Below are 10417 nucleotides of genomic sequence, written 5' to 3'. Positions count from 1 at the left end.
TTTATGCATTTATATTTGAATATTTTGCAGATTCTCAACGGTTGATTTATGACGTTTCTTACTTTGTGAGTTAAAATCGTATTGTTTTCTGTGAAAGTATTCAACATCTGCACCTTTATTCTTGAATTGTTTTTAATTGAGAGTGACATACAAAATGTGCAATTTTTAAATTTTAATTGAGACGATTCCTACTGTATTAAGTGCCATGCTTAATGTAAAGTGTTTCAGATCATATTGTAAATATTTATTTTGTTTAAATAAAGTTTGTGAGCTGTGTTTGACTCTTAAAAACGAGGTGTTCCAGTCTATACAAACAGTAGCCCTATAAAGGTGAATCACACTTGACCTGATTGATTTAGGAATTGATGCCATTTATTTATAATTATCATGACAAGCCGGTACAAAAAATATGTACATCTGGCAAATGACAGAGAAATTCGTACCAAAACACTTAAATACAATGGATTAGACTTAATGGATTAGAAATACTACACAGACTCGCATGCTTCAGAGCCCTTCTAACGTTTCGAACCACATCTTAACAGTCACTGTTTGTTTTAGGGTTTTGTCCAATGGAAGACAAGCAAATGCATTGGCATCACGTCCAGAACGTTCCGCAAATGGTAGCCGACGCCAACGTACTTTTGAAATTTAACAATGAATATTTACAGCGATTGAATCATTCAGAACACCATCACGTGAGGTACTTTATGACACGAGAAGACAAAACAAGCCGGCATTTCTATCTGCTATCAACAGACTATAAATAGCAAAACGTATTTTATTATGTACAATTCAAATATTTTCCATGGAATGACCCCATTGCGTCCGCTCGACGCCCACATCATGCAAACAAGGACGGTCGGTCTGGATTAAAGGAGCAGTAGCACACACTCCTGTGTGCTTTTAATAACAGCCACTTCCAAGCTCCCTGACCCGATTACTCGCTGCATACTAATACAAACCCGACGGGAATACTGCAATGGAGGTTTTTAGAAACCCCGTTTCTTTTAGCGTCCCTTATGAGCGCCTTCTTATAAAAGGTAGAGATTAGCGAGATGTGTTGATTCTGTTTCACAACTAATGAATGAAAAGAAAAAAAAACATGAAATAATACTCTCAACCTTGACACAACTCTTCATTTATCATGTCAGAAAATGATTGTTATGATAGAAAAATACTTGTGAAATCAATACATTACGGCTGGAATTACATATATATATATATATATATATATATATATATATATATATATATATATATATATATATATATATATATATATATCAGTAATACTAATACTAGAAAATTTAGAAAGTGTCTATTCAGAGTCTATTTTTTAACAGGGGACTGAAAAACGAACGTCATGCTGCTCTCCAGCTCGCATGCAAGTGGGGAGATATGAGAGCCGTACCAAAATAGCTCCCATGCCCTAAATTCTAGATTCAATTCACTGGCCCTTTTGCCTAGCGATAGAAAAAAAAAAAAAAAAAAAAAATTGGCATTTTATTTTTTACTGAGCAGTCTGTGGCTAAACTATGATGTCACACTGGAAGATATCAGCGCTGTGAACGAGAGTTTTTTTTTTTTTTGTTTACCCGATATGTTATGTGTTTTAACAAAAACAGAGAAACGATGGAGAGACTAAATCGGATGTGGGTCGGGTCAGGGTGAACGGAGGGTTACAGGCGACCATCTGTAACGAGACTCTCTGCGGGTTTTATCCCAATTTAATTTGCATGGATGTGGTTTGTTTTCCTACTTCTGGCACAAACAGGAGGGGAGCCAAGTTGCAGCAGCCTCTTGTTCTTACAGTGTGACCTTTTGTATCTTCCAGCTGTAATGGCTGAATTTCCCCACCAGGGAAAATAAAGTATAATCTGCCGCCAAAGCGCCTTTGAACAAGAGGCGACTGACTCAAACGTGGTGTGAATGAAAAGGGACTTTTGTGCCTGAAGAGCGACAGAATGCTCCAAAAAGATAAACCGCCACAATTTCTACTGCATATTAACATATTGCAAAATGCGCTGACTAAGCTTGTTGTGTCGCGTGTACTCAGCTAAAGCATCTAGCGGTCATTTTGGGGTCTTTGTTTCACTGCAATTAGACACATTTCATGAATGGAATACTGTTCCCCACACTCTGGGACATTCATATATAAACAAAATGGTTTCTGTCACTTTCTGTAATATTTCAGACACGGGAAACAGAGTCTGAAGAACTTTCCCAGTTCACAGCCTGTGCTTAGTACTAGTGCGGTTCAACGAGCCCTCACCCAAAACGTGACTCCCTTTTGTTCCTCATCACCCCCGACTCGGTCAAAATGGGCTCCTACAGAAACCCGGATCCCGGTCTCCTCGGAACCAAGTACCAACGAGGGGATACGTCCGTGTCAGGGTGGTTAGAATCCCATGGCTATTTGATGGAAAGTACTTGAATGGTTGTTTGTTTTTTTGTTTTTTTTTAGCAAGGAACAGAAGAGAGGTGGGGTGAGTGCTCAGGAACCCACGGACGGTCTGTTGTTCTTGGACAGCTTGGGTCCGTTGCCGGGCCCCGGGTAGTAGCGCTGTTCAGAACGAGCCTCCGCCGCCGATGGGTGGCCGAAGAGGAAGGTGTGCTTGTTGTTGCCGCCGTGGTCCCTGTGGCTGGGTCTTGAGGGCGGAGCGGGCCTGGAGGCCTGGGGGTGGGCGGAGGTAAGAGGAGGGGGCACCGCCCGGGTGACGCCCAGGCCCTGAGGCCTCGACGCCGGGAAGAGGAACGTGCCGTTGTTGGTGTTCTGGTTGAAGTTGGAGTCCGTCCGCCGCTGCGGCTCGGCTCGTTTGGCAAGGGGCTGGACATCCGTGGCCGCGGCGGACGCCTGCGCCAGCTTCTCTCTGAGCCGCTGGACTTCCCAGGCCAGCTTCTCCACGGGGTGGGGTTGGTTGGCGGAGACCGGGTGGGAGAAGGCCTGAGGAAGACAACGTGGGGGTCACTCAGAGGAGTTCGGAATTCAGACCCCGAAATATTAGCAAGTACCGATCAGATGCATTCATTTGACTTAATGTTAGTTTGGGATCATTAGAATGTAATGACTGGCATAAAATCGACTTTTCTCAATGAAACAGCTACAGTAGAAAAACCCAACATGCTGCTTTATGTCATTGCATTAAGTGGCTTTTCATCCAACATCCGACATCCAACATGCTTGATCTGCTTCTTGGGATAATATTTTTTATTTGGGGATATTCTAAATGTAACGACCACAGTAACAAGCCACGTGTACAAACACAAACACTGACCCTCGTTTAGTTTTTTGGCAAAACCTGTTCCAACTTTATGAAAGGTGAAACACTTTTATACTGTAACTATCTTAACTGTAGAGCAAGTGAGATCGATAGCCCCGCAATAGCAGAGTAATAGTTGCGCACAAAAAATGAAACAACGGTCGGTGGAACTCTGAGGCTCTGACGATGGGAACTCAGTGGGAGTCCTCGAAGTGGAGCATCAGGGAATCCCTTCCTGAAGGCCCACGTAGAAAAATATACCGGCAAGGAAACAGCAAAGATATGCTTTTTATTTATGCACCATATTCATTTATTTATCTATTTATACGGCATATTTGTTTATTTATTTGTTGGTTTATGTGGAGTATTTATTTATGAGACATTTATCTATTTCTTTATTAATTTATGATAGTATGTATTTATTACTCACTACTATTTTAACCCCCGCTGTAATGTGAAAATATAGTACTATTCCTACCCCTTGCAATATCTTAAAATGCTTTCCTCCCTTGCTGCCCTAAAATGTCCTCTGCTTTCACTGAAACAGACTAAAAAGCACACACCTACACTTCACTGGGCTGTTCTGCACATCACCATGGTGACGATTATTTAGGCAAGGTTGCGCGGGTTGCGCATCTAAACAAAGCCGACATGACACAAACAAAATCACGACGTCAGCAGCTCTAAGTGATGCTCGCAGGAAGCCCGCGCGCCCCCGGGTGCAACGCGTTGTCATGCAAATCAGACGACGTGTGCGTGCACAACACAAAGGAGATGATTAGGAAGCTTATTAGACGAGATGTAAATCAGTCAAAACGGCCCCGAGCCTCTTCCTGCTTAGGCAAAAAAGAAGAGGAAAAAAAGCCAAAAAAACCTTCGGGTGCTCTTGACAATCATGAGGAAATCCATTCTTGATCCCATGTGGTCACCAGAAAAAAAGGGAATTAAATGTGTGAAGCTCTTTGAAAAGCCCCTGCCTTTAGGGACCTTATTTACTAAAACCTAAAACCCGGGTGTGAGACAGACCTCAAACTATCCCTCATACCTGTGCGTGTAGCGCCCCCCGGAGGTAGCACTCTTTCCACACCCCGATGCAGGGCCCCAGCAGGAGGGGCAGTAAGGGCTCGTAGGGGTCCAAGGGCCCCTGGGGGCCCATGGAGGAAGAGGAGGAGGAGGTGAGACCCTGCGGAGGCTCAGTGAGGGCACAGGCCTTCAGCAGCCTCTCCAGGCCAGGCAGGCTCTCCGAGGACGGCGCCCTCCGGTGGCTCTTCTTGTAAACGCCGGCGCTGCCCCCTCGCCAGGGGAGCAGGCTAGAGGGGCAGGAGAACGACCCCCGAGAGAGGAGGAACACGGAGCCCGGGACGCTGTCGCTCGGCTGAGGGAGGGATGGGGAGGGCCATAGCGAGGGAGACGGAGGGATAGAGAGAGGGAGTGAATTTAATTAAGGGTCTGCCTGCCATGGGCGTATAATTTGGTTCACGCTGATGATAGATCGTCGTAGTCGAGTGTTGATTTTATATATGCATTATTAATAACCACCACAAGAGGGTGGGATGGTGGTTTGAAATACTCCACTCTGTTGAGAGGGAGGCATCAACAAATTCCAACACAATCCTTTTCGCAAATCACCTTGCTCGTCATTCCCCTGGATGAGGTTTTTAGGAGCAGTTGGTTTGGATTCAACCCAATTTTAATGTCATTATGTTTCAAAAGTTAAAAGTGTTTTTTTACAGGTCATTTTACTTTCTTACCTCCACCCTGTTTTTCTGGACAACGATGGACAGCGTTCATTATACTGTCTGGCTATGGTGTGTAGTGTATTGCCCCTACGCACGCACGCACGCACGCACGCACGCACGCACGCACGCACGCACGCACGCACGCACGCACGCACGCACGCACGCACGCACGCACACACGCACACACGCACACACACACACACACACACACACACAGCCCCTCCTCCCCCTACCCTGAGTGCGTCCTGGTTGGTGTTGAGGTTGCCGTTGGGTAGGCTGGGCAGTGGAGGGGTGGGGGTGATAGGCTGGGTGAAGCTGGCCAGCCTCTGTCTTGTGTACTGGAGGTCCCAGTCCCACACAGGGGGCAGGGGGGGGTCGGAGGGGTCCAAAGACGAGACCCGGGGCAGCACGTCCCTCCAGCCGTTGACCGGGGTGTAGCTCTGGGACAGGTGCTGAGGGCGAAGTGCAGGGGTGTGGGAAGGTTATTTTTGAATTATTTTGGTCTGTGGCTTGTTCGCAGCGTTCACATCTTGGTGTTTCGTAAGGTTAAAAAAATTCTGTTGGTGTATGTGGTGATGGGCAGGCATCATGGATGAAAACAAGTAAAAAGCAAACGCAGCGCTCCAGGCTTTTCGGGCTCTGTTTGTTCCTGCAGACACCCCGGATAACAAGCGTCAGGTACCTGAGTGCGTTTGCATCTCTCGCGCTGGCAGTTTGCCAGGAAGCTGCAGAACAGTGGCAGGTGAACGCTGTCGTGGAGCGCCAGCAGGAAGTCGTCTGTCAGCTGGAAGCGCGAGGGATACTGGGACCAGAGCTGCCAAACACAGTCCAGGAAGAGCAGGAAGACCGGCGCCTGGAGACAGAGAGAGAGCAGGAGGAGGAGGAGGAGGGGGGCACAATCTGGCTGTTATCAGACTGGTACCAAAATAGTAAGGAAATGTGTTGACAATTTATTTTTACAACGAAAAAGACTGCACTACGATAACAATTTGTGTATTATGATTCGCTAAGGTAAGGCCTAGTGCACGCCACACTAGCGAGGATTTTTCACAAACAAATTTTAGGTTTTGACAATATGATCTTGATTTTGTTGATTTGTCCTCATTTCGATTTGATACTGCACATTCAAGTTTACCAGAAAAATCACGAGTCAAAATGAACAGCAACAAGACATTAACATTTTACACAATATAAATATGCTGTGTCTCATAATAGCAGATTATAAACTCAGTTACACATTTAAAAGAACCCAACATATTGATCACATTGAGCTACTTGTAAATGTAAAGTGTGGTATAACAACATAACTCTGAAATAAAAGTGATAATGCATAATATCTCCTTAAATAAATAAATAAATAAACAAATAAATGAACAAATAAATAAACAAGCAAACAAACAAATACATAGATAAATAAATAAATAAATGATTTAAAAGAGACATTTTTAAATCGATGAAAAGTAGTCCCAAAAGGACTAGTTTGTCCTTATCGTGAAAATGTTCCCATCATTTAGAAGCGTCCATATAAGCACCCCGCCCTGCCTCACACCTCCTCCTTGTCACTGTCACGGTGATAGTTGACGCGGCTGTAGAAGCGGTGGCCCGACATCACCCACTCCTTCTGCACCAGGCCCTGGAAGCCGGCCCGCGTCCTGCAGTGCGGGTCGCACATCACCTGCACCAGACTGGACACCAGGCAGCTCAGGTCCCGGTCCTCCGGCTCTGCAAGAGCAGAGAGGAGAGAAAAGGCTTTGCAGAGTGCAGAGTGTACCAAGAAGAAGGTCAGAGGTCAAGATGGATCGCGAGCCACTACCAACTCCTGAATGTGCGGCTTCCACCATCTTACAGTATGTCCTTAGAAATTCTGTTATCTGCCTCACACTTGTTTTATATTATTATTATTATTATTTGTATTATTATTATAATTATTGTTATTATTAGGGGTCCAGCCCGTAGGACCCCTAATCACACTTGTTTTATATTATTATTATTATTATTATTATTATTATTATTATTATTATTATTAGGGGTCCAGCCAGTAGGACCCCTAATCACACTTGTTTTATATTATTATTATTATTATTATTATTGAGGTCCAGCCCGTAGGACCCCTAATACATCTCGTGGTTCAAGTTTGATCCATATCGATCTACATTTGGAGCATTATTAAAAAAATGATCGAATTTGACCGGAAGTAGCAGAACGTTCTTGCATCGCCCACACGTCAACGTTTAAGAACCTCCGCTCGGGTGGTGGAGCGAGATGAGTTTGTGGAGTCGGACGCTTTGTGACATCATCATCCAATTCGTACTGTACGTGCAGGTTGTGGCTCCGGACGCCACTTTGCATCGTGCGAGGTGCGTGGACTCCATCGCTCTCCATCGGCAGCGTCTTTACCACCTCAGGCAGCTGAGGAAATTCCGGGTCTCGGTGAGGATCCTCAAGTCCTTCTACTGTGGAGCAGTGGAGAGCATCCTGACAGGCAACATCACTGCCTGGTTTGGGAACTGTACTGCTCAGGACAGGCGGGCCCTGCAGAGGGTGGTGCGTTCAGCTGAATGTACCACTGGAACTACCCTCCCCTCCCTGCAGGACTTATACACCAGGAGGTAGTAGCAGAGCCTGCAGTATCATGAAGGATCCTCATCACCCCAACAACAAACTGTTCCAGCTGCTGCGGTCAGGCAAGCGCCTCCGCAGTCACACAGCGAGGACAGAGAGACTGAGACAGAGTTTTTTCCCGCAAGCCATTAGAACTGTCAATGCTGACCTCACCAAGGGTCCTCACTGAGCCACACACATAGGCTCCACTACCTACTGTACTGTATGTAGCATACTGTACCGCATACTGTGTCACTGTCCAGGGTTGTTCGTGATGCCGTATTGCTGCGCCGTACTGTTGTATACTGTGCTGTATTATAAAATGGAATAGATAGAGGGAATATGCCTATGTATATACAGATATGTGCATTAAAGTGGCATGTGAATTAAAGTGGCATGTGAATGTGAATAGAGTGAGGTAGTGTTTGTATTTTATTCTATATATTTTTATTTTATTCTATAAGTATTCAACTTACTGTATTACGTTTTAGGAGTCAGTTAGTCAGTCTATTAGAAATACATTTTTTTATTTTTATTTGTTCCTAGGACATATTGTGTGCTATCACCGGGTGCGTTACATTACATTTCACTGCAAATATGTATGAAAGTATGTATATGTATGTGACAAATAAAAATCTTGAATCTTGAATCTTGAATCTCTGTGGTGGTAACAAACAGTGTGCGCGTATCATCTTACCTGCTCGACGTCGGCAGGGTTTTTTGTTTGATATTTTATCTTTTTTGCTCTTTTTGTAAATAAAGGAATTCTTTTTTACTTTATGCATTCTATGTCCTTTCATAATGTGTTTCTCTGCACTTTGTCTGAATGCTTTTTTTGTTTTATGTAAAGCACTTTGAATTGCCTTGTTGTTGAAATGTGCTAAACAAATGAACTTGCCTTGCCTTGCCTTTACTTTACTTTGCGGGATTCGAGGAAGTCTTAACATACACAGCCTATGATGCGTTTCATGGACTCAGTATGCATCGGAAAACTAGGACCCAGAAAACTACATAATCACAGAAAGCCATCACTGCATCATTACGTCATTATGTCACTCCGTCATTGTTGCCCCACACTGCCGTAAAAATCTTTTCCAAAAGTACGGAAATATATATATATATATATATATATATATATATATATATATATATATATATATATATATTTTTTTTTTATTTTTTGCCTCAGCATTGTCGCCTGAAAATGTAACATTCTAAGTCGGTTACTCGTAATGTTGGAAAAACAAAAACAGACATTCACGGTTATACTGCTGTTGCAGCTCAAAGGAGCCTTTATTCATAATTCTTTTCAGCTATTCCCGGTTTTACTGCACGCCACACTTTGATTTACCACTGCGCATCTGGTGAACATCCCTTGTGATCCGGTATTCTACAACAGAGAGAGGGCGCGAGAGAGAGAAAGAAAAAGAGGTTGAGAGAGAGAGAGAGAGAGAGGGGAAGAGAAAGGAAGATGTGGAGCAGTGGTTCCCAACTGGTGGATGCTGATCCAAAACTGGGTCAGGTGGAATACAGACACGCATGTTACTGCTCTCTAGGTAAAACAGGAATTTTGGAAACCGAGGAAATAAGCTGCTATCGTTTCAATGAATTGTTATTTAATTGAGTTTTAAATCTATTATTGCGAAAGCATTGTGGAATACTGCACTATTCATTAATATTTACAATTATATTTGTCAGATAAATCACAATGGTTGACGTCTTAAAACTATGTTTGGGTAGTGACTTAATGACTAAGGACAAATCTGGATCCTGAGGCGACAGACCAGCTGAGAACCACCGATGTAGAGAAAGAACCAGAACGAGTGAAATGGCGCCGCGGACAGAGACGCAGACACGGTTCGGACACCACAAGAGATGGAGAGAAAGTGGAGTTAGGAGGTGGAGGAGGTAGAGGAGGGGTGGAGGTTCCTGTCCGTAAGTACCAAGGAGTCGTTTCTCCACTGGGTTATTCACTAGGGTTCGGGCCGGTGTCCAAGCGGCCCTGCGGCTTGCAGCGGGACCACAATGGAGCTGATATACGAGCCTCTCCGGCAAACAGGCGCTAGGAGGGCGGGGCCCGCTGTGGTGAGCGACGGAAGAAAATCAAAAGGCCAGTAGCCGGTAGTAAACATCCCGAGCTGAAAACAGTCATTGTTTAGAGCCATAAAGTATTTGGGGGCTTTTCCTGTGTGTGTGTGTGTGTGTGTGTGTGTGTGTGTGTGTGTGTGTGTGTGTGCGTGCGTGTTTCTGCATGTAGACCAGACGCAGGTGATTTAACACCAGTCAAAACAGGGTCCCGCTCTGTCGAGTGAGTCGTTTAAGTGGCCCCCACGTGAAGCACACAGGGTGTTGCAGGAACTATTATTCAACCTGTTTATGATCATCAGCCTCCTTCTGGGGCTACTCTGCTCTCGGTTCCCGGGCTTACAACACAGACCGACTGTTCCACCGTCCACAACTGCGCGTCCTGCCGTGTTTTTTCCCCCAGCCATGCACCGATCCATGAGTCGGACCCCTGTGTTGGCGGCGATGATTGGATCCGCATGCTTGACATAAAATCTGGAGTGGAATTTCACTTTCTGAAACCAGATTCTACACCTCTGGCGAGAAAACATTGCCGTAAGAACTGAAATCCAAATCCTAAAAGGCGTCTAACAGCTCGGGATAGCGTGTGCCGGTATTACAAATCCCCCGACAACACCTTTGAGGAAAGAGATAAAACAGCCCACAGCGACAGTTTCTAAGCACAGAGGCAGAGCGATAAAACCACCACGTCAATCACTCTTTTGCAAGTGATGACTTGGTGTGGAGCAG

The 10417-nt window shown here is 44.8% G+C and overlaps 1 protein-coding gene across 1 annotated transcript in view; it reads right to left on the bottom strand.

Annotated features, from left to right (window-relative positions):
* Positions 1 to 1325: 1325 nt before the first annotated feature.
* The window catches only part of mtmr11 (myotubularin related protein 11), a 36653-nt gene continuing 27561 nt past the window's right edge, over positions 1326 to 10417 (bottom strand). The window contains exons 13-17 of the mRNA XM_080005861.1: positions 6552 to 6724; positions 5685 to 5855; positions 5236 to 5454; positions 4309 to 4638; positions 1326 to 2947 (exon numbers count right to left, since the gene is read on the bottom strand). Coding sequence (XP_079861987.1) covers positions 2498 to 2947; positions 4309 to 4638; positions 5236 to 5454; positions 5685 to 5855; positions 6552 to 6724 — 1343 coding nt within the window. The 3' untranslated portion in view covers positions 1326 to 2497. The remainder of the gene's footprint in view (positions 2948 to 4308; positions 4639 to 5235; positions 5455 to 5684; positions 5856 to 6551; positions 6725 to 10417) is intronic.

The sequence above is a fragment of the Zeus faber genome (assembly GCF_960531495.2).
Source record: "Zeus faber genome assembly, chromosome: 8".
NCBI classification, from domain to species: Eukaryota; Metazoa; Chordata; class Actinopteri; order Zeiformes; family Zeidae; genus Zeus; species Zeus faber.
This window is presented reverse-complemented; position numbering and strand designations above follow the sequence as displayed.